Genomic DNA, 24,181 nt, shown 5'->3' with positions numbered 1-24,181 from the left:
TTGAAGTTTTTCAATTTTCTTTATAAAAATAAAGATAAAGAATCTTGTGTTGTAAAACTTTTAAATGATTCTTTTATTCGTAATTCTATTCACAATTTAAGACAGAAAACTTATCAATAAAATATTCAAATTAAGATTTTTAAACAATTTTAAAGATCATCCAAATTCTTTTTATTAATAGGATTTATATCTCACTCAAATTTAATTAATTATATACTTGATCATCATGATTTAAAGTTTAGTAGGGCATCAAAACAATATCGAATGTTTTTTCTAAAGTTTTAACCTTGACAAGGTCAAAACTTTTGTTGGAACTCATTTACGAGGGCCTTGCTCTTTGGTGAAAAGGTTTCTCGAAAGGATTGGTGTAAGAGAGGAAAGGAACACATTTTATTTCTCAAGCCTCCTCTACTTTAAAGGGGCTCTGCCTTAATAGTCCAAAAGCCAAGCTCAACTTAGCCTAAATTAACTTCAATTAACCAAACTTGAAGACAGTTACATACTTGGGCGATGATAACAATTAGTTTGGAACAGGTCTAGCAGTCAACTGCTTTGCTAATTCAGAAGGAGAGAGCTTTTGGCTTGGCAGGTAGGTCCTAAAATTAGAAAGAAAGGGGTTTGGCCCCCTGACCATGGGCCTGACTTCCAAGTCATCAGTCACCCTAAAATCTCTTTATTAAATGATATTTCTAAATCTCCCTCATTAGGCCATAAGAACACTGGAAAAATTCATTTGGGTGGCTCAGTCTACCTACATAATTTCCATTAATAAACTACCATACAAAAAATTTTCCTCCTTTTCTTTGGAATAAAATTATAATATCAAAGGATACCTTTTTAAAGTACTCAAGATGTCACATACACCCAATTTTACTTTCATCTTATTGATATATACCCAATATCGGATTGATTATTTTGTATTTGATCCTTTTTTTTTTTATCATTTATATTTATTTGATATTTTTAATATATCCGTAAAATCCAAATACTAATATATCTATGTTTACTAATATTTCAAACTTGATTAGTTTGCTCGTCACAAAACACCGTTGAAGTTGAGAACTTGAAATTAAAGGTTGGGGTCAGAGCAGAGCCGCCTCCTATTACCACATAAGACTGGTGAACTAGAAATCAAACCCCAGTAACAAGCTCATATATTACACATACCAAGACTGTTTCAAACTCAAAAACATTGAGTGAAGAAAAAAACAGCAACACTACTGGAATCAAATATCCACAAACGGAAATAAAATTCCATAAGCCCAAACCCCTAAAATCAACTCCATTTTCTCACTTACACATCACACTACTAACTACCTTTCTGTTCACATCAATGACCAAACTGCAGCTCATCTCTGCAGACCTCTTCTTCTTCATCACCTTCATCAGAATCACCTTTCCGGTCAACTTGGCCTGACTGTTCAGTGTCAAAAACCCAGTCCCATGATCACTGTTAAGGGTGTTGGAATTCACATCCGCCACTATATCAATTTTCTTTGTGGAACGAGCCCTGGCACGGGCCTTAGGAATCATAAACTCCCCCACCTTCACGCCTTCGTACGTGATGGTGCCGGTGGTCTGATCAAACTTATAGTGCCCAAAATTAGTGTTCTCCACAGTGAGTTTGGCCGCTAAACTCATATTGAAACCAGATGCCGCTGTGCCAATGACCAGGTTACTGGCCTGGACTGTTTCCGTGCCGAACCTGACTTTCGGGGTCTTAATTTTCATGACGATAAGGGCGAAAGTGAGTATGACTAGGGTCTGAAACACAGCAAAAAGAACGATATATGCAAAGCACTTGAGCCTCTTCTTCTTCTTCAGCTCCTTGGAGTGTAAATAAGCTGATTCTTCATCACTCCTCGGATTCCCATTAGCAGGTGCCAAGGGGTATACCTGCAGACTCTTCTCAGCCATTTTCTTTCTTTTCCTTTGTTTTCCCCTTTTTTTTTTTTTTTCAGTCTGCAATTCTTTTTTTCCCTCTGAGATGGATTGAATGCTTGTGGGATTGCAGTGTTGTAAGAGGTGTATACATACATATATATATATATATATATATAGTGGAGCATTGCGGGTGAAGTGGAGTATGATTGGCGACACCTCGTTTTCCTGGAAAATTGGGAGTGAAATGGGAATTTTGAGGTGATGTTATCTTACTTTTTATTTACGATGTAAAACGCGTACAATGTTGGAATCATTGATTTCTAGATGGTCGTGACTTTTGTGGCCAGTCCTTTTTATTATAATGGAAAAGGTGAAGACGTGAATCTAAATAATTCTATGAAGCTTCGATTCTGTCCCTTGGCAACTGGCATGAACTAATATCTCCCCATTAGTTCAGGTGTACGGTATCACCATTTGGAAGATGATAATTTTTTTTTTTTGGCCTTATTGGGTTGCTTCTGCAAGATTCAATTCTTTTTAATTAATCGCTTAAGAGTGATTTTAATTAAAATATTTGTGGTTTGTAACACTTTTATTAGTATCATTACAATTAAAAAATTTTAGGGAAAATTGATAACTTGATTTGGATATAGGCAAAAATGTATTTATTATTTAAATTAATTTCTAAATTTTTTTAAAATTTTCTAAATACTTAATTTTTATTAAAAAAAAAAACTATTTTTAAGTACGAAAAGTGGTTCAAAACATTAAGAAGTATTTTTAATTCTACGCTTAAAATCTTTTTGACTTAAGTCTTTGTATTTATATAATTGGGGTTTTCATTGATTGATTTGTTGTATTTTTACGAGCTTATTGCAAGGGGAAAAGAAAAATCTGAAGATGTTTTTGTCTCGCAGAGACTTTGGTAAATCATCCCTGACAAGGGAAAATTGGAATGGTTCATAAAGCTTGACCTCCCAAGATATCAACAGCTAGCACGTACACATTGCAACTCAATAAAGCCAGGAGAGTGATGGAACTCATAAGCTCTGGTCATAAGCTCTTTCGAGTTTCAAATTTTCTTAATAATGGACTGTAACTCATAAAAGTGATGGAAAAAACAAATCATCGTCAAGCCTTGGTTTGTTGGACATTTTAATGGTGTAAATATCCAAATTCAAGGAAAATGACGGGGGAAATAGAGTAGTAGCTAGTTACATGATTTAAATATAATATATATGATTTTGAGTCATGAGAAGAAGTGTTTTCAAATACATTATGGATTATGAGTTTAAAAATAGTACATGATATGTTACGCAATGTCTTCAATTAATTAATTAATTAAGAAACATATGTTATCTTTGTTAATACTGAAGACATTTCATATTGTTTAGGAGACAAAAGGTGGAGCTTCTTGGTGTTATAAAACGAGACCTCTACCCCCTATGCTGTTCATCAAAAAAATACTTTTATTCATTTAAATTTTTATATTCTCTCATTCTAATTAGGAAAGAGTTCATAATTTTATTTTCATAGTGTATATTTTTTTCAATCTTACCTCACTAAGTTTTCCCTTGTGATCAGAGGATTTTACCATGTAAGTATTTTCACCTATTGTGTTATTCATCAAATGGGTATCATTTTATGTCAGTTTATTTATATCATATGGGTATCATATCATATTAAAAAAAAAAAGACTTTCTTACTAACCAAATAGTTTATATCATGTCAGCTAAGAGCCATTAATAGAAATCTCCAACTGACATAGCTTACTTAAGTTGAAATCATTAGAGTGGAAAAGTCAAGTTGTCAATGTAAAAATGACAATACCTAATCAAGGAAATGATTAAGTTTTGGTATACGTACACATTGTTACGTATTTGAGCAACTTACTCAGATGATACTAGGAGGGCAACCACAAGGACCTTGGTCTTGAGTTTGAATCCTGGGGAGGCCACTTTGGGTCGCTTTGGGACTAAAGTGACATCCCTAGGATTCGAATTGACGTCCCCAGGATTCGAACTCAAGACCAAAGCCTTTATGATTGCCCTTCTGGTACCATCTGAGTATCATCACAAGAGCCTTGGTCTTGAGTTCGAACCCTAAGGAGGCCACTTTGGGTCACTTCACTTTAGCCACTTCACTTTAGCACCGATACGAATGCACAACACACATGAGATTAGTTTTTTAGTGAAGAGCCAAATTGTACAATATATTTACCTCATCAAGGAAGCTCTGGTCATGTAGACATTAAATAGTTTTTTCCATGGATCCAAAACGCGTTGGGAAAAACTCTTGACTGAATATTAATCACCACAGAAGTTTCTACCAAACTACATGGCGGTGGATTATACTCATTCATTTGTTCTTGGTTTTTATCATTTCAGCAAGATTATTTGTTCAATTCTCTTAATATTTTGATCAAGGCAATTTCCTCAACTCATCCTACCCAATGTCCATATTTGTAAATGGCAGTGGAGACAAACTCTATTGTGGTTTGGGGACTGTAAGCTCTGTGTGTGCATCTATCTATACATGTACTCATGTCTGAAGGTTAGGCGCGAAGCAACTGAATTTAATGTTAAATAATTCAAGAAACTAGTAAAGGTCTGAATTCTACCTATCTTTGAGTTGGGTTGGCGTCAGTAATTGACACTCATAAAGGCATCTTGGAGGCAAAATCTCCCAACGCATGCTTTGAAAAATGCATCATAGGGTAAAGGATTTGCACCATTTTTTTAAAACATTTCTAATTAAACACTTATAATAAAGCACTGCAGACTAAAAGTTTACCTACCTCTTAGTTTGATACTATTCTTTTTCATGCTTCAAAAATAAATGCATGGCAAATCTAGTTTTCGGTTATTGAACTAACCAGATACCAATTTTAGAGAGAGAGAGAGCAGAGCAGAGCAGAGGTAAACAGTAGTACAAAGTAAACCATATAATCAAAATAGTCTCAAATAATAATACAAAATCACAATCGATACAAAGAATATGCAGATCATGTGACAACAAAATAGCCTAAAAAATCAAAGCAAATAAGTAATACCATAACCTATTACAATCCATTTCTCCAAAAGGAGAAGAAAAAAAAAAGCCTAAAATTACACAACCACAGTATATAGAACTGTCACTTGCACTTCAAATCCTGGACGACACGATTCATCAAATTGACCTTGATGGTGCAGTACATTTCTGCAGTTTTCTTCTTCTTCATCACCTTCATCAGATGTATTTTCCCAGGCAACTTGGCCCGGCTCACCAAAGGCAAAAGCCCAGAATTGATGTCATTTCCTAGGGTGGAGTTGCTTGAAAGCTGGTCATAGCTAAGTTCCACTGCAACCATGAATCTGTTGGTGGATCGAGCCCTGGCTCGGCCCTTGGGAACCACCACCTCCCCAACTGTTACACCCCCATATGTGATGGGGATGGTGTTGTTTGAATACTTGAAGTGGCCGAAGTTTGTGTTCTTGACGGCAACTTGAGCTTGTAGCTTCATGGTGAAAGATGAAGTGCTGTTGCTGAAGCTCTCAACATCGACTTTGCCAAACCTGAGCTTTGGGCTTTTGATCTTCAACAGAGTCGGTGCAAACACCAGAATGATTATGGTCTGGAACACTATAAAAGCTACAACATAGGCTATGCATTTTGTGTTTTTCCCGCCTTCCTTTTTCATGATTCTACTTTTACTTGGTGAATAGCAGAATTGAAGAAGTTTTTTCTTCTTTTTTTTTTTTCTTTCTTTTGGGTCTGTTTTTTTCTTGCTTTTGAGCTGGGAACCGTTGGGAAAAGAACTTAAAGCAGTTGGGTAGTTGTGGGTCTTGGAGGCAAGGAATGGTTTATATTTATAGAGGCAGCGGAGTGTAAAAGATTCAATACATGGTCAAGTTAGTCTTGGTGTAAACATGGATAATTTTTCTTGTTTGCTTTGGTCATTAGCGTGTACCTGATCTGTGACTATATAATAATAATAGAAGTTTCCAAGGGATAACCAAGGACAAGGTAGCTTTCCTCTTAGGTTAACAAATAAAAATTATTAAGTTCACTCATCTCGATTGGGCTTGGGTCGAGCAGGTTTTATTTCGTATTAGCAATTTTATCTTAATTGTCAACTAGATTAAGTACACAATCATTTCGGGTTTATTTTCCGAGCTAAAACTAAATCTCGAGCCAACCCGACCTTGGACTCAAACAATTTAAGCTTACTTTATGAGTAAATACCAAATCGCAAGCCAACGCAACCTTAAACTTATTTCCCGGGCTAACAACAAATTCCTAACACACCCCACATGAAATGTGGGATCTTATTTCTTGAGCTATTGTATTTTTCTTAGAAACAATCTATTGTCCGGCAGGTGAAGGCAAAGCGCAAAGTTTTGCGAGTGTTGTAGAGGGGATAGATATGAAATAATAAGAATCACGCGTAGCTTGTGGGGGAACAAGTCTTGTGTCTCACCATCAACATAGGAAAGGTGGAGTAGTTTAACACTTTGAAGGCAATGGTTAAGAAATGGGAGTAGAGCAGCGGTCTGGACTCTTTCCTAACACAGGTGTACGGATAACTATGGAGGTGGGCTCACCTTCTACAATTGGCCCCCTTGCGGGACATGGCTTTTAACATCGGCGCAGTTGGCCTCTCGTGCCTCGTGAAAATGATCTTCCCTTCCATATTTATAAGCCGAAAGTATTTTTAAAGAAAAATCTAATTTTGAAAATAAATTTAAAATATTTTTTAAAATTTTAAAAATCACTTATAATGTTGTGTTTTGTCAAAAAAATAAAAACTTCTAATGGGTTTTTTAAAAATTACTTTCATTATAAATATTTGAAAAAAAAAACTATTAAACATACTTTTAGTGTCTATTTAAGCATTTAAAAACATACTTTTAGTTTCTAGACCACTCATTAGTTTGGGAGTAGAACCCAATGGAATTGTAAGCTTTAGATTTTGAACCATGCATTCCATGTAACAAAAGGTTCACATGAAAGCTGGAGATGTCATGGACATGGGTGGCAACAACCCCTGCCCACTGCTCGCTTTCTTCCTTTCAACCAACTCAACACTCATCCCGAGTTGATAACCAATCTTCATAGCTTGCCTGCAAGTTGTAAACAAAATCGGCTTTTACATGAAGCATCGAGAACAATGATAATAATAATAATAATAATAATAATAAATTAATTAATTAATTAAGACCCGGTATATTCTTGCTTCAATTGTTGCCCAAATAGGTAGTTGACAGAAAGAGTCAGGCAAAGGCTAATATGAATCATATGCTTAGTGTGGAGTGACCTGGTCAACAACAACGTTGATGGAGTTGTAAACTAGAGAAAAACCCTAATATTGTAAGATTAAAGATGAAAGAGATATTAATTTTATAGACAGGTTTATTTTTACTAGTCCTTGTGGTCATTAAAAATATAAATATTTAGGGTCACTTTCAAAATAATAGTTTAAATTAGAAATCACGTCTTTAATAATCGTTTTTTGAAACTATGATTTCTAATTCTATTGAAGCTGTCATTTCAAAGTATAGTTTCATGAGATAAGTGTTAACTAATTGGACTCAAAATTCCTGCTTTACTAGAAAATTACTGCTCTCCTAAATGGGCCTTAATCACTATCCGATCTTAGTTGGACGAAAACAATGGGTTAATAAAGCCCAAATCACTACAGCCCACATTAAATTGTAAAAAAATTCATTTGCTCCAGGCCCAAGACAGACAGATCCACCTATGTGTAAGTTAATAGCAGGAGAAGAGGCAACGAAAAAACAAATGTATTTGAAAGAAAGGCCCCCCTTATCGGTTAACAGCTTCTTAGAAAAAATAATCTATTTGAAAACTAAAATATGGAGGAAAAAAAAAAAAACTCTATTTGTTCTCCATGATATACAATAAACTTAAATATAATTGAAAATTTCTTAAAATATTCTTTATATTTTTAATTATTTTTCAAAATATTATACACAAAATAATTAAAAACACCTGAATTTTATTTTTAAAAAAATATACATATTTTTATAACAAATTTTTAAAAATAAATTTCAATTAAAAAAATTTCAAATATAATTTTTGAGTTATAAAACTATTTTATGTTCTTTGAACTAAAAATAAATAAGTTTCGTGAATAGTTCAAAATAGGGGACAATTTTATTTTTCTTAGTTCTTTATCTCTACTTCCTCTTCCTCAACTCACCGGAACCAACCGAAAGCAAAGTGGAACAAATTTGATAGCGTCAAAGGTACATATAAAGCAAACCATATCATTGACTACCCCAGTGGAAAAAAAGAAGAAAAAAAGAAAGAGCTAGCTTGTTTAGTTAATAATTAATGCTGAATATTAATTATATAGTTCAACTTCATGCTAAAAAGGGTTTTTTAATTAGTAAATAAGCCCATCCTTTTACACCATCAAATATCAAATCGTATTTAGAAGATAATGAAACAATCAAATTTTTGCTGTTACTAACCCTCACTTTGCCCATTTATAAAATGAAAAAGCTGAAGCGAAATTCATTTCCACATTGCATAATAATTCTAGATGGAAATTAATTCCCCCCAAAAAAAAAAAAAAGCCCCTATCAATTTGGTCAACCTCGCGTTGTAGCTGTAACCCACCGTCAAGAGCCCCACATTCCCATTTTGAGGTTCGCCACCTGCCAGCCTCATCGGGTCCACGCCTATAATGCAGAGTCACATTGATCTCTTCCTTCAGATTCCAAGCCATCTCACCAACCAGAATCACCTTTTTTTTTTCTGGTTGTGCTTGGTATAATATATATAGCTAGCTAGTTATACACAGAAAAATAATCGTATAGATATACTTTTCTTCTGCTTGTCCTTTCTACCCAATACTGTACAAATGCTTCGTGCTATATGGGTTTGCCTTTCAAGTCTATTACAAAAAATTCAAGACGAAGGGTTTTAGGAGTAGATGGAAGAGTTGAAGTGGGGGTGTATGTACACCTCAGATTTTTTTAGAAATGTTCCTTGTGGAATTCAAACTTGGTGGAACCTTTTTGATTGAACTCATAGCAGAGCCTGCTGAGCTCTTTGGCTAAGACTGGTGCACCACAATAGAAAACTCCTGTTAAAACCACAATAATGGTATCAGAAGAATACAAAATATCAGTTTTTTTTCTCCAAAGGCTTAATGATAAAATTTGGCTCACCTATCCTTGCATTAGCGTGCTTGGTAGCTGTTTTAGAAAAAACCTTCTTCCAGTTAGGCCTAGCAAAATGTGTCCTAACCTGGTAATTGAAATTGGGCACTGTTGGTTAACATTATATGGATACGAAGATGACAGATAATTTGATTGTGTTGGAGAGCATTATGGGTTCAAATCCTAAAAACTTAAAAAAATAATAGTCCAACGTGGTATCAAAGTCAGGTTTTACAGGAGGTTATATGTTGGAACTTATGTCCCTAATTTGTGGATACAACCCGAGGAAGGTTGTCTGTGATTTGTTTGTATAAATGGGGTCTCAGTTCCTATGTGTCTCTCCACATGCCGGTCTAGGACCACATATGAACAATATGTGAGAGAGTGTATTGGAGAGCATAATATACATTATTCCAAATCCGTGAAGGCACAATTTAATGTATCATATATGCAGAAGTGTTGTGAACTGGCTAATGATCGCTAGAAGAAATTATTGGTGTTAGGTGGCACGCCACAAAAGCTTTGTAGCACAAGAATTTAAATGGCCTCAAGGGGTCTAAGTTGGTAATGTAATGAAAATGATAGAAAGAAATTGAAGACCATACCCTGGTGCCAGACACAATGTCAACCCCATTCTTGGCATGGTTGAGTGCTTGGACCATTGTGATGAGAGCTGACCGGGCATCTCCTTCCTCGTACACACTGGTTAGGTAGTTGTGCATCTCAATCACACCCTGAATCCAAAATGTCAGAGTTAACAATGGACGAAGTCATGAAATTCAACTAAAATTAATGACCTTGTCTTTCATATTACCCTTTGGTCAAGCTCTGCAACTTCGTTCATGACCCCTTTGAACCAATCAAATGAACCTTGCTCCCTGGTTACCCAGTAAAAGTAAGCATTGGTGGTTTTCAAAGTTTTCCTTCTTTTCGGGGAGATCCTATTGAGGGAGGGAGAATCAGTAGTCCCAGCACTCTGGTCTGATATCCTACTGAAATCTGATACTGAATCCTGAAAAGAAGAAATTGTGATTTGTTTTTTCTCTCAAATGAGAAGCTTATTGATGTAGTAAATTTCAGGCACAATCTCATCTTTTTTCTCAAAATATTGCCATCGTTATGACTAATCAAGATAGGGTAGAAGCATAAAGGCAATGAATGAAGGGATTTTGCTAGTTGAGGAAGTGAATTGATCGCATTCATAATCAGTTGGAGTATAAGTAATTACCTGCTCCTCCATTTTGACAATGTTGTTGAGCAAATCCTTCAAAATACTGATGAAGGGCGTAGCTCCAATTCCAAGTCCAACAAGTAGCAGGACATCATACTTCTTGTAGTCTTGTGCTGGAGCTCCATAAGGCCCATCGATTAAGAGTTTTGGCAAACTGAAACCAGGAGAAAATTTGTCAGGCAACAATCACCGGAAGTACATAAGCCTTCCAAAATAGATCAAAATGTGAAGAATTTATCAGTATAAACACGAAACAAACCTTTTCTTTGTACTTTCATCAGCTCTGAGCAGCCCACTCTTCCCAGCTATAGGAGCCTCACATGCTTCTGAAAATACCCTTTTTAGTTCTTGTGTCCAATCACCTAGTTGCCGGATGTGAATGCTAAGGAAGTCATCACCAGGAGCTGAGGTAATAGAGAATGGATGCCTGGGAATAGAAAATCATAGCATAAAAACATGGAACGCCGGGAGAAAACTAACCAGTGAAAAGATACAGCCTATAGGGCAACCTTTGAAGATTCATGATGGTTCTCCATTTTTCTCCTAAAAAATCTATAGTCAAATTCTAGATATATTTTCATCCTAGCAAATATTACTGGTTCAACTACTTACACTAAAAATAAGATTTTGGGAGGTTAACATTGATTTACCACTCAAATGGAGAAACTGCAGGGCATTGAACAAACATGTACTGTCCACTCTTGTAACGGAACTGGGGGGGCTTGGACATTTGCAATGTGAGGACATTTCCTGGATAAATAGCAACCTGACAATTTTGCAATGGGAAGAATAGGTTATACACAAATAATTAAACATATTTGGGACAATATACAAGGGTGCCACAAGGATGAAGTTAAGAAGGGCAAGTCAGAGAAATCATTAAATATTAAAGGTCCAAGGCATACATATTGATATAAATATAGAACGGCTATTTATTTGCCCTAGAAATGAAGCACACAGACCTCACATTGATTCAATTGCAACCCATACGGCATTCATTTAAATTTCTGTCTATTTTTATGGTGCTAGTAGTCTGAATATGCTGCAACACAAGTTTCACAAGTTTCACAAATATCAAATTAATATGCTAAGGAGGTTTAGATGTTGTCCTCACCTTAAGAAGCCGGACAGCATAGAAGCCAGACCGAAACAATCTCAAGGTCCTTTCTCCTGCATATAGGCAGACAGGAACTGCAAGGTACATCCATGTCTGCAAGCACAAACTTAATTATCTCAATGGCCAATGCTTTCCTTTTTTTTATTGGGGGGGGTTTGATAGGCATTAAAACCCCTTATATTATAGGTAATTCTAGATGACAAAGAAAAGGGTATTGAAACCATACCGTCTTGAGGTACCACTTGTGCACAAGATAAAGATAAGTTCCGTGGATGATCAGCAAGATGTAGACAATGACAAAAAGGTGGTGCGAATACCAGAAGGCATTGAAGCCAGTGATCCTATCAAAGGGCTTGGGTAGCTTAACAAGGCTCCGCCTAAACCACCTTGTTGCAAGCGTAAAAGCAATCAGCATTAAAAGCACCATTAGAATTCCAGTCACACCCTCCTTGCCTCGAACCAGGTCTGCATAGGTTGGTTTATCTGATCCGAATTCAATTAAGTAATCGTTATAATTTATTTGGGTTGCCTTTTCAAGTCTTGGAAAATCACATGCAAGATGGTTTCCCGCGTGGAGAATAACACCAACTACAATGGCTCCAGCAATCGTCTGTAGAGAGCACAGAAGACAAAGTCATTAACAAAGAGGTGAAATAGAAATGCAAGTCGAGGTGTCACCCAAATTAGGCAAAACGCTGAATTTGATGTTAACAGAATCACAAGAATTTAGAAGGAAAATTTCTAAGCATGGTTATCCAATTAAGATAGACCAGGTTCAGGAAGCCATGGTTCTAGGAGGGCACTATTCACGAATCACGATTACATTATCACAAACTCCAAGAACAAAAAAAAGTGTACAATTAAATTAGTTATATGATAAAAGAAGAACACCTTTCAAAAATTAAAATTAAGGGGGATTATTTGGAATGGTTCTATTTAATGTGCACCACTTTTGTTTATAATGTTTTCGTTATAGTGTTTTCATTGGAAACATTTAAAAAAAAAAAAAACAGAAAAAAATCTCGCAGTGGTTAGATATAAACTAAAAGTTGCTTTGAAAGTTATTAGTGAGAAGCAAAAGCCGCAAGAGCAGGTTTCTAGCTCAACATCTCGACAACTTCCACCTCTACGTTTCAACCTCCTTGCAGGTTTTGGTTATGCTAAATAACTCGTCTCTGGATTCTGTAAATAAGAGCACGTACTCTCTTTTTCAAATAATAGCCTAGAGGAAGTTGTTCTCTATGATTCTTTTAGTTAGTAATGTATTATTTTTGAAAAATCGCCAATCCAAGTTTAGGTATGATAATAGGGTACCACATATTCAAAAAGTTTTGAACCCTATAAAAAGACCTCCTAAAAGGCTCTTAATAGGTTGAGTTGGATATTAGGTTTTCTGACCTATGATGCAGAAATAGTTGCATAAAAGCCATGCTATTCACATGGGCATGCTACCATGAATTTCTTCTGAAAAACTAATGGAAAAATATTATTTATCTACGTATTCTTTGTATCTTGCAAAAAGCAAGTACGCGCTCACACACACACAAAGAAAAAAAAAAGGATAAATAAAGAGGAAATTACTTTTTGCAGGTACACGAAACCATCTCCAGCTGGGCCACTGAGAACCCACAAATTAGAAAAATCTAAGGTTGATAATCCCTCCCTATCCTAAATTTCTTTTCAACTTTTTAAACTTGCCACGAAGCGGACCATGTTTTTATCTATTAGTCTCTTCCCCTTTTGCTCTTTGTTGGGTCATCAAGGACCTGAATCTTTATCTTCTATCTTTTTTAAAGAAAAGTGATCACATTATTGAAGGAGGATTCACTCACAGATGTACATATCCAAACATATCTTCAACCACATTATGGACATCAATCGTGACACATTTGTCTAACAATTTCATATATATATATATATATATAGGGAGAGAGAGAGAGAGAGAGAGAGAGCCGACAGGTGGTCGTCACATGTCAGCGGTCGGCACATGCACTGATGCACCTCTAAAATTTAGTCTACACTATAGTAAAAAAATTTTCCCCTTCAATTTTGGTTCCGGCAGAATTTATCAAAAAAGTCAATGATTCTGGTTTCCACTGACTACAAAATCATTTCATAAATTTAAATTTCTTGAGGTTTACGTTTTTTTTCTCCCTGGTGTAAGAATAAGGGGCGAATGGTGGGACGTGTCCTTTTTCCCTTTTTTCTTCTTCTCACTTGCCTAGTGGAAATTGAAAAATCAAAAATGTAACTTCATTTCATTATTTCACAGCTAATTTTGTCATATTCTACGTAAAAAAAAGTACTAAAATAAAATACCACGCCAACCTTTCTATTATCACTTCTCTGTCCTTAATTATTGTGACAAGCGATGATTAATAATAAAAAATTACTCAGATTTATTTTCATTAATTTTTTATTACCAATCATCATCTCACACGAAAAGTAATAACTAAAATAATGGCAGACCATGCACACACTCTTAGTGAAGGCTAATTAATGGAAAGAAGAACCTATTTGCTAGTCAATGTTTGCTGCGTGGGCAATGAAGGTTCCTGGAGGGACGGCTGAGATTAGACCATCATGTTGACTTTCAAAGCAGAGGGACTTTACTCAATGGGCCTAACATTAACGCGTAGAAGGAGAAAAGTAGAGAGAGTGAAGGGAGAGTCGTACCTTGTGAAAGTTGATGTTGTCGTCAAAAGGTACAAAGAGGCCCAGCTTGGTGGACCTGAGCCAAGTGATGGTGTTCCTGCAAACAGGCAAGAGGATGAGAGCCATGTTGAACTTGAGGGTCTCGGCTGCGCCCTTAGCGGTTAAGAGGCAGTAACCCATGACGTGGAAGGCCTTCGTCTGCCTGTACTCAAAGAACTTCCACATAAATAACCCAGCCATGATCAGAACCCATAAGCAAATAACCCAAATCCTCCTCCAGTTCTCTTGTAGATAATACAACAGCTTCGTGCTCATTCTTTGTATTGAGCTTCTCTTTCTCAGCCCCGCCAGGTTCTGACTCAAGGCTTGGCTCGTGTAGCTGAGTGCCTGACTGTAGTTCAGATACGTGTCCTTCTGTAAGAGTAGCGTCTCCAGTTGCCATAGCTGCATCATCACCCACCACCATGTAACAAACTCATCAGAAATTTGAATCAAGCAACAGACAACAATGATAGCAATGATGTCTACTCATTACAGAACTGCCGGACAATCCAGCACGCGTTGGATACGTGTATATGATTGAGGGGAAAATATAGCTGAAAGATCAACCCAAAAGTTCACATGGGAACCCATGGCTGTGTGTCAGTTAGAACGGCCATGTGGCAAGAATATGAGTTCAAATTACCATTGGCAGAAGGGTCACTGCACTTCTATAATCATATATTTATTTCTTGAATTTTTCATGGTTCATGTGAACTAGTTTAACCATGAATTCTTACACTTCCTTGATAGCACATTATAGGAGTTATCCAGCCTGCTAAGCCTGCTGGCCACGATGGAAAATAGCAAGACTAGGATCAATATTACAGAAGTCTAAGGCTATGAGCAGTCAGCATATTTTTCTGAATATGGTATGGGAGATAGACATTATAATAATGAAAGTGGTATATATTTAAATATATATAAATACAAAGTGGCAGTGACATGCAGCATGGGTTGTATTATGACTTAGTTTTATTGAAATCTTTAGAATGTAGGTTACGTTGTGACATAATTGTAGCTGTCTTCATTAATTATTAGATAATATATATTTATACCTTTCAATTTCCACAGTCGTCTATTGATTTATAGGAGACAGAATTAGCTAAATGTAGAGAAACTAAAATAAGTAGAAACAAAAGAGCTGTTCAACAACCACGATTGCTAGTGGACACCATTTTTCAATTCAATTAAAACTTCTAAAAGAGTGCAATTTATTCTATCATCGCCTCCGTGTTCAACAACGCGGTTACCCAGATGTGAGAAGATTTGGTCATTGGTCATTGGTCATCCAGCAAAGGACTTAGGAGAAAAGTCCAACACGACCGATTAAAATACAGGCCAAATCCCCTAATGGGATATGGAAATTTAACTAAGAAACCAAATTTCAAAAGCAGACCCTATCATAAGCAATAATTATTTAAATGGGCTGGGATAAAAACACCATACTAACAACAAAAGTATATGTATGAAAATATCACCTCACACATTTGCGCCTTACAAGGTGAAACAGAGGGGACCCACCTCTACTAAGGAGTCCACTTTACGTTTAAAGCTCGATGGACGAATTCATCAGTGCAGATGCATGAATCATAAAAGAATATTAGGGTGGGAAGTACGCACTGACGGAAGAAAATTATTATTATAGCCGAGCGATTCGTGCCTATAAAGGCTGAAGGGCTTGCTGAATAGGAATAAAGATATGGGACTCCGAAATATACTATTGGATCAATTTAAACTTAAATCAAGTTACTATGAATAATTTATAATTAATTGGGTACAATTATTAATGCATTCGGAAAAGTTCATCAAATTTTTTTATACATTGACTTGCTCAAAATCCTTACGTTGAGAGTAGTTTTTATATAGAGAGTTTTTAGAAAGGTTCTTGTAAGTTCCTTCTAAGACTATAGTAAACGTCCTATTTTAAGTAATATTAGCTTTTTGTTTCTTTTAGACTCTTTCTTCCCACACATAATTAATTTAATTAGTGTTTTTCAATTTTACAATAACACCGGTTTGATTACAAATTATACATAAGAGATGCACTTAAAAAACTAATCATTTTATTTTATTTATTTATTTATTTATTTTTTTAGGAATCTTTAGGCCAAAAGGCTAAAATATTCATCACTAAGCATTTTATTGTAAATATAATGTCAAATGGATTAAAATACCTCATTTTTTAATAAGTGCTTTGATATTAAATGGGTGTAACAAAAATTGATGAAGGGTATTTTTATTCAAACAAATGTCTTTGAAAAAGAGGAAGGAAAGTATAAAAAATTATAAAATTTTGGGATAAAAAATTTAAGGAAAAGAAAATAATTAAATAATTGATAAAGACACTTTCCCAAACTTTATCCGTCTTTGTCAGAAATGAGTTAGAATATCTTTAAAAAAAAAAAAATCTTATTTTTTTCATGGCATTTAACTATAAATTTATTTTTTATTTCCTACGCCAACCAAAATAGTTTAAATATTTTGCTTCATCAAAAAGGAGGACCCACCTCTATGTATCCGAGCCTCTCCGGATCCAACTCTTCCATGATCAAGGCTGCATACTCCTCCGCCTGTTCCTTCAGTCTGGATAACTTATTTGCAGAAGCACTGAGCATAATAATCTACAAATTCAAAAAAGTAAATAAATAAAATTAAATTATCAAAATTCCCAACAAAAACCCATTCTTCATAAGAAATTGACCAAAAAGCCCCCAACCAACCCCACCAACTCCACAAAAAATGATAGTATTTCATTTTCCCATACTATTGAAAATCGGGGAGAAAACAAGTCCATGTTTCCACGTGTCCAGCCGAAAACCTCGACAGCAGTGGAGTAAGGAATTCTTGAATTCCTCATACACACAACCATAGGAATGCTCCACAACGTGGAAACGTAGGGTCATGTAATATCGGAGTAGTTAGTTTTGAAATTTCGCCGGTTTAGGCTCACCGAATCTCGCCTAACAATGACTTCTTTTTTTTATATAATAATGATGAAATAAAATTTTTTTAAAAATATCAAATATATATATTTACCTCTTTAACTTCTTCCTCGGCGATGCGCCCATCTTCATTTTTGTCCACCCTGTAGGAGAAGATTAGACAAAAATTATGAGTTTGTCCTTATCTGTTTCTTCTACTGTTCCATTCCATGCAGTATTATAATTGGGAGCAAGTGACTTGATAATTATAAAATTGGTGGACTAATTATTTGATAAAATTAATTTTATTGTTGTTTTGTTTAATGCGTACATGTCGAAGAAGATCTGGAGTCGAGAATCAAAGCTTTGATCGGCGATTTGAGACCAGAACTCGTAGAGCTCGTCTCTGGTGATCTTGTCCATCTTCAATCTTCGTCTCCTACTCAGAGCATCGAATAATTCCAACGCGAATTCCTTGGAATCTTTCATACCTTTGACGGAAAATATCAACATTTTAGAAATTGAAGTCAACAAATACAATCGAATATGTGAAAGGGTTTTTGATGCGTTTGTTTGCCGAGAAAACTAAGATGGGAGAGTATTTAATTTCATGATGAAGGAGAATAAAACCTATGCATTGTGCGAAATCGGAACGGTTTAGAAAACCGTCTTTGGCAAGCTTATCGAAATTGCTCTGAACTTCGTTCCATGCATCAACGCTGTTTGTTTTGGCGCTGATGAATCTCAATCCACGAAGAGCTTTCTGAGCACCGGACCGAGTCCGGTCGAGCTGAGCTCGCTGCCGACGGAGAGCACGAGCCGCTAAAGCGGTGTCGAATCCGGAGCCTGGACCGCCGGCGCTATGCACGGAAGCAACCGCAGAAGACATCGCGCGCGAGCCATGGCCATGGCTCCATGAAAACCTCTTAAGCTCAGCCTTCAGCTCCTGCGAAAACTGCTTCGCCTTTGCCACCGCCTCCGCCTTCAGCTCCTGCGAGAACTGCCGCAACCTGCTCGACGAACTCCTCCTGATCGACGTCGGTGACCTCGACCCCGACGCCGATGCCGGAGTGGCACTGCCCTCCTGATCAACATTAATTACCGTCGCCGGCTCTACACTCCTCAACACAATCGTATCATCATCTTGCAGATCAAGCGTCACCTCCACAAACTCCTCCGCCGATCCACTCTCGGTCGCGGGCGACGAGCCCGCGCTCATCGCTTTTCCAGGAACCGTATCGGACGCCCATCGGCGCTCGTGCTTCGGCAACCCCCTCATTGATTGATCAGACCCCTTTTTCCCACGGCCAATTCAAGAGAGGCAAATTCAAAAGCAAGCAATGATTTATCCAAACTTTTTAAAGCAATAGAGTCGTCCAACGCGTTCAGAATCTCTTGGAAAGTACATGTACGCGTAGCAATGACCAGGGAGAGTATACTGTATGTTTTGCGTGAGAGAGAAAAAAACAAAAGTTGAGGCTGGAGCAGCACAGAGAGAGAGAGAGAGAGAGGTGTTGGGAGTCGGGACCAGGACGACAGAATTTCAATATGCTTTTTCTCTCTGGCTGTTATACTCGGATACTTCTGGAAATGGTGCTGTGGCTATATGACCACCAAAAAAGAGGGCTCTCCGTCTCTGTCTCTATGTTTATAGAGGTAATGCGTTTACACTGGTGGAGCCATATAGAAAAAGGAAAGAGATGGGGAGTGACGAGGAGGACAGAGAAATGAGAATATATCTCAGTGTTGTTTGGTTGGGCACTTGGGCTGAGGTGTGGGCCCATCCTGGTTTTACGAGTCCACACCTCGGGTCGGCCCAGTCAACTTCCTTTCACCATGGGGTGAAAAGCACGTTTGGAAGCCTTTTCTACCACCACTTGACCTATAGAAAAAGGAGGGGGAAAAAAATTACGACCAAGATGGTTTGTTAAATCAACGTCAAGATTTAGCATGAGTAAATAATTTAATTTAAATTATTAAGGTCTTGATTAATGATTGCAATATTTTCCCTTTTTTTATTGAAGTTATAATTTTTAAAGAAGAATAGTAACATTGTGAAAGTTTTATTAAATATTTAAATAAAAAAATTTACATAAATCAAAATAAAAATTTTATAAAAATAATAATTTTTTTAACTTTTATAAAAAATATTAATTCCAAATAATTAATTTATTTTGAATCTCCAATTTTTTATATCTCATTTTTTAATGTCAAGTGATTGTTTTTCTTACCATAATGATTCTATATTCTCTTTTTATATTAAATATTTTATAATTCTTTTATACATCTATAATATTTTATTTAAAATTAATAGAGGTAAATATTAATTAAAACTATTGAGGATAAATATATGAAAGAAGTCTCTGGAAGAAATTTTTAACATGTATTTTTTAAAAGTAATAATCAAAGGTGTCTCTAGAGAAAATATTTTGAAAATTTTATTTTATTTTATTTTTTCAAATTGATGATAGCTCTTTTCTTTGCTTGAGGTATGACTTTGAAACTATTTTAAGCCCATCAGTAGACTAACGTGGGTGGCTATGACTAATGAAAGTGTCTCTAGAAGAAAATATTTTGGAAATTTTATTTTCATTTTTAGCATGATTAATATTTTTTTTTCCAAAGTCTTGTCTTTGTGTTTAGGTATGATTTTAAAACTATTTTAAGCCCATCCAAAGACCATCAAGTGAGTGGCTTTGCCCAAATCAGCCCACCGTTAGAACACCTAATTAATTATGTAATTTTAAATTTTTTAAAATTAACATTTTCAAAATACATAAAAAAAAAATAATAGAAATAATCTTCAACTTAATAAAATCTTTTTTTTATTCTTATTATATATATATATAAATGAAATTAAACTTCAAAGTAATACAAATTCAAATTGTGATCAAATTTGTGGTATTTTAACATTCGAAACGTTAGAACACCTAATTAATTATGTAATTTTAAATTTTTTAAAATTAACATTTTCAAAATACATAAAAAAAAAATAATAGAAATAATCTTCAACTTAATAAAATCTTTTTTTTATTCTTATTATATATATATATAAATGAAATTAAACTTTAAAGTAATACAAATTCAAATTGTGATCAAATTTGTGGTATTTTAACATTCGAAACGTTAGAACACCTAATTAATTATGTAATTTTAAATTTTTTAAAATTAACATTTTCAAAATACATAAAAAAAAATAATAGAAATAATCTTCAACTTAATAAAATCTTTTTTTTATTCTTATTATATATATATATAAATGAAATTAAACTTTAAAGTAATACAAATTCAAATTGTGATCAAATTTGTGGTATTTTAACATTCGAAAGAATATCGATTTTATTATTTGACTATATTAAAATTGACCATCGTGAGTTTTTTAGCAAATCAAATATATTTGAAAATATAATTTCTTTTATTTTAAATTTGTTTGTAATTAAATCATATTTATTTAAAAAAACCAAATCTATTACCAAACTATATCAAAATTACCTACAAGCTTCCTAACATTGAAAACTAGAGTATTGAGACGTATTGTCAATGCACTTGCATCAATTATTGAAACGAAAAACATCACTTCCCTTAAAAGGAAAAAAATATTTCTCAGAGACGTTATTCAATACGGCTTGGAATTCTATAATACCGGCTAGTACAAAAGTTTGGTGCAAGAAGTCAGTTAAATGATACAATCCTAGTTGACATAAGGGAATGGGCTCAATTTTGTGTCACCACAAGTCTGTAAGGTCTAATAAAAATAAAAAAAACCATGTCTAAAGAAGTCACAACCGTGAAGTCATTCACAACACCCAACCTTTGATCCCTACAATAAGAATATATTTTAACACTTAAAGCAGCCATAATAATGTTTTTGTTTATACAAAATTTTTAAATATGGAATTTTTTATACAAAATTCAAGAACTCTTACTAGAACAAAACTCTGGTAAAAAATTTAAAATTTTGAGGAAGTAAAAATTTTTAAGTTTACATTTTTGAAAAAAAAACAAACTATATTTTATATAAGATTTTTTATTTTTTAAAAAAATTATATATATAAGAAGCATATTCAAACATCACCTAATTTAACAATTTTAATGATCGTTTACCATTAAATCATGCCGTTTACATAATTTCTTAGTATTTAGGAGGTCAAGACTTATAGTAGTCCATTGAACTTTTATTAAACTTTTTTTCAATGATGAGGAAATAGTTACGAAAAAATTGTTTAAAAAATGGTAAATTTACTAAAATTTTGAAAATAAAAATTAAATTAATCGGGATTTTTTACGATGGGAGTACATCATCGAGAAAAAAATGGAAGGAAAATTCAAAACATAGGTAAACAAATAAGAAAAAGAAACAAACAATAGGGTTTACAATTCAAAACCATGGCCAAAAAGGGTCAAAGATGGTTATGCTCAAATTTTCCTCGAATGGTAGATAAAGATATATGGGCGTGTGGAGACTATGAGATTTGTTTATATCAAATCTCTTCCCAACCAAAGCAAAAGACTTCTTCCATAAGATAACTCCAAAGCATAACCAACCCTTACTAATATAAATGTCACGTAGCAAACATTATCCACCAACCCCTGAAATAAAAAATGCCCAAAAAAAAGTCCACTTCATTTAAAATGATATGATTTGAATAGATTTGGAGTGATGTTGTATTTGAAATGAGAGAAAGCAGCCAAGATTTTTACAATTTACTAAATTTTAAAACGTGTTCGAAACTTCTTTTTTTTCTTGAACTTAGCAAACAGTTTCTGAATTTAACTAACATGTTTGACAAATAGTATTTTAAAAATTTGTTTTCAAATTGGGTTATTTTCAAAACATGTTTGGGATTTTTTTTTGTCTTCTTCACCAAGAAATAATTAAATATATAAAAAATATTTTTTGAAACTTTTATATATATATATATATATATATATATATACATATAAACTTTTTTCTATTTTTAAGTTCATATATAGAATTTTATGCTTAAAAATAATGAAGAATTGTTTTTAAAAGCAATTTGAAAGGAAAAAAAAAAGCAATCTATTGGATGGGTCCCTTTGTAGTTAGCTGGCAGGGGCAAGGCCAGAGATGAAATACCAGGAAGTTCACCCACCAGCTGAATCTTCAAATTCCTCTGGATTGCCCAAAATTCTATCCGGTCGTGACTTTATGAAATACCCAATTTGTGGTGATAAGTCAAGCCCTGTTGTTAACCATGGCGCCTTTATTCTTCAGCAGGGCATGGCCCGTGACTAGTAGAAAGTGAATTGGTATAGAGCTTTGTACAAATACTTCAAATAGGCACTTGTTTTTGTGTAGGTACTAATTTCTTCATACAATGCGAGCCCATACGGATTAATTTTTACGGCATGCAGAATCGCCCACAAATGCCCGAAGCCCTTTCGGAACCATTCACACATGGACATGGACGGACGCCCAGAGACGTGGGGCGTGAACAGGTGGGCTTCTAGAAGATCTTTGCGTACAAAGGCCAAACGTAAATGGGCCCACCACAAAGCTTCTAAAGTCAATTCCCCACCAACTCCCAAGTCCTATCCTTCAGTACAACGATTATTGTGAGGCCACTCTCTTCGAATTATCCTTCATCATCTGCTGTCACCATGATTTAGTTTTGTTTTTTTTCTCCCACGTGTTCAAGGTATTTTTTAAAGCATACTTAAATTTGAGTCACACCAAAGATATAAAATAAATAAATAAAAATAAAATTACATTGAATAATTTTAAAAAATAAATTAATAACTTTAAATTCATTTTTTTAATTAAACGTAGCCTAATATTATTAAATTTCACTCTATTATTGTTTTAATATTGATTTTAAGGCTAATTTTAGCTAATGGATCTTCACTTGATATTATTCAAAGATACGTTAAAAGCTAACCAAACAAAATCAAGACAATATATGGTGGGGATTGACAAATCTCATAAAAAAAATGATGATTAACACAAACTGCAAAGACACCAATAAAAAGTAAAAACCTTTATTTCCCATAAATGCGTTTCGACATTTTCCTCCCCTACTTTTTTTTGGCCAATTTTTTATTTAGCAGACTCCATTATTTGGGACCAAATTTTCCCACAAGCCTTGTTTCCTACGCTCCACAATTTCTTCCTTTTTCCTTCTCCACAAACACCCAAAGCCAAGTCAGAATCGGACTGTCCAAGGCCCCCACTTGAAGAAGAGGGATAGGCCATGGTCAGGCAGCCAGTGCTTCAATAGTAATGCCCTTCACCACACAAAGTCTTATCACGCGGTTTCACATCCTCCATTTTCAATCAAACTTTGGACGTTTCCCAAAATACGGGGGGAGGTCTTCGGCCTTCAGATTCTGCTTTGATTATTCCACATAAAATAAAAAAGTACTTGGAAGAAATTAAAAAGATTGGAAAGCCTGTTCAGCGCATCTCCTGTTCTAGACTCTTCCATCAATTTGAAAGTTTCACACTACCAATTGTCATGATTCCACACCATTCAAATAATTCACTGATTTTTTATTTTTTTTCATGTTTTGAACTGTAATGGTTCGTCCTCCCCCAAAATATTAGCTTAACAGGCTTTAGATAGATAGTTTTGTTTTTATATTTATAATTATAAATTATGATTTGAACTCAAGTAAAATAAAGACTTCGATCGTTAAATAGGAAATTGCTTTTAAAAGTAATAGCTATCTAGAAGGTTGCATAGCGGTATTACAAACAATTCATTTATTATTATTACCAAAAAAAAAATGAGAATAGAGAACAAGAAAATAAGAACACGCAAAATCCTAAAAAGGAAAAATCATGTGCAGAAAAAAATATATATATTATATAAAAAAAATTAAACAAGGGTGATTACAAACATTTCATTTGTTATAATTATGAAAAAAAAAAATGAGAATAGGCAACAAGAAAAAAAAAACATATATACATAGAAAATCTTAGATAGGAAAAACCATGTGCAGATAAGAAGAAAATTCATTATGTCAAAAATTGGTATAAAATGAAAGTGAATCGAGCGACTACCATATAAACATAAATATCATAACCCTAAATTTTGTACATCATTATGTGTGTATATATATAGAGAGAGAAAGTGTGTGTGGAGAGGGGAAAGAAGTAAATAAAGCAGGTCACAATCCCTCCTACCATACCCTTAACAAA

General features: G+C 34.6%; 3 protein-coding genes across 3 annotated transcripts; all 3 read right to left on the bottom strand.

Moving 5' to 3' along the window:
* Positions 1-1,290: 1,290 nt before the first annotated feature.
* Positions 1,291-1,917, bottom strand: LOC104881121 (late embryogenesis abundant protein At1g64065-like). The gene has a single exon (XM_010660173.2). It carries the CDS (start codon positions 1,915-1,917, stop codon positions 1,291-1,293), a length of 627 nt encoding a protein of 208 aa, XP_010658475.1.
* A 3,100-nt stretch (positions 1,918-5,017) lies between these two features.
* Positions 5,018-5,563, bottom strand: LOC104881120 (late embryogenesis abundant protein At1g64065-like). Its single transcript, XM_010660169.3, has one exon. It carries the CDS (start codon positions 5,561-5,563, stop codon positions 5,018-5,020), a length of 546 nt encoding a protein of 181 aa, XP_010658471.1.
* Positions 5,564-8,685: 3,122 nt separating this feature from the next.
* Positions 8,686-18,701, bottom strand: LOC100262101 (respiratory burst oxidase homolog protein A). The gene is made up of 14 exons (XM_002277493.5): positions 17,650-18,701; positions 17,351-17,510; positions 17,135-17,183; positions 16,606-16,719; positions 14,078-14,500; positions 11,628-12,011; positions 11,399-11,494; positions 10,935-11,050; positions 10,544-10,711; positions 10,282-10,438; positions 9,868-10,065; positions 9,659-9,787; positions 9,063-9,141; positions 8,686-8,977 (listed from the first exon to the last, which is right to left on the bottom strand). Exons 1-14 carry the CDS (start codon positions 18,296-18,298, stop codon positions 8,868-8,870), a joined length of 2,832 nt encoding a protein of 943 aa, XP_002277529.1. The 5' UTR covers positions 18,299-18,701; the 3' UTR covers positions 8,686-8,867.
* Between the last annotated feature and the right edge of the window lie 5,480 nt (positions 18,702-24,181).

The sequence above is a fragment of the Vitis vinifera genome, chromosome 2 (assembly GCF_030704535.1).
Source record: "Vitis vinifera cultivar Pinot Noir 40024 chromosome 2, ASM3070453v1".
In the NCBI taxonomy this organism is placed as follows: Eukaryota; Viridiplantae; Streptophyta; class Magnoliopsida; order Vitales; family Vitaceae; genus Vitis; species Vitis vinifera.
The sequence above is the reverse complement of the archived record's forward strand: the minus strand, read 5'-3'. Positions and strand labels throughout refer to the sequence as shown.

Coding starts and splice junctions, on each gene's coding strand:
- LOC104881121 (XM_010660173.2), bottom strand. CDS start 1,917: ATGGCTGAGAAGAGTCTGCAGGTATACCCCTTGGCACCTGCTAATGGG.
- LOC104881120 (XM_010660169.3), bottom strand. CDS start 5,563: ATGAAAAAGGAAGGCGGGAAAAACACAAAATGCATAGCCTATGTTGTA.
- LOC100262101 (XM_002277493.5), bottom strand. CDS start 18,298: ATGAGGGGGTTGCCGAAGCACGAGCGCCGATGGGCGTCCGATACGGTT. Junction 17,184..17,350: donor CTCCAGATCTTCTTCGACAT/GTACGCATTAAA, acceptor CTTCTCCTACAG/GGTGGACAAAAATGAAGATG. Junction 10,066..10,281: donor TTGTCAAAATGGAGGAGCAG/GTAATTACTTAT, acceptor TCTTCTTTTCAG/GATTCAGTATCAGATTTCAG.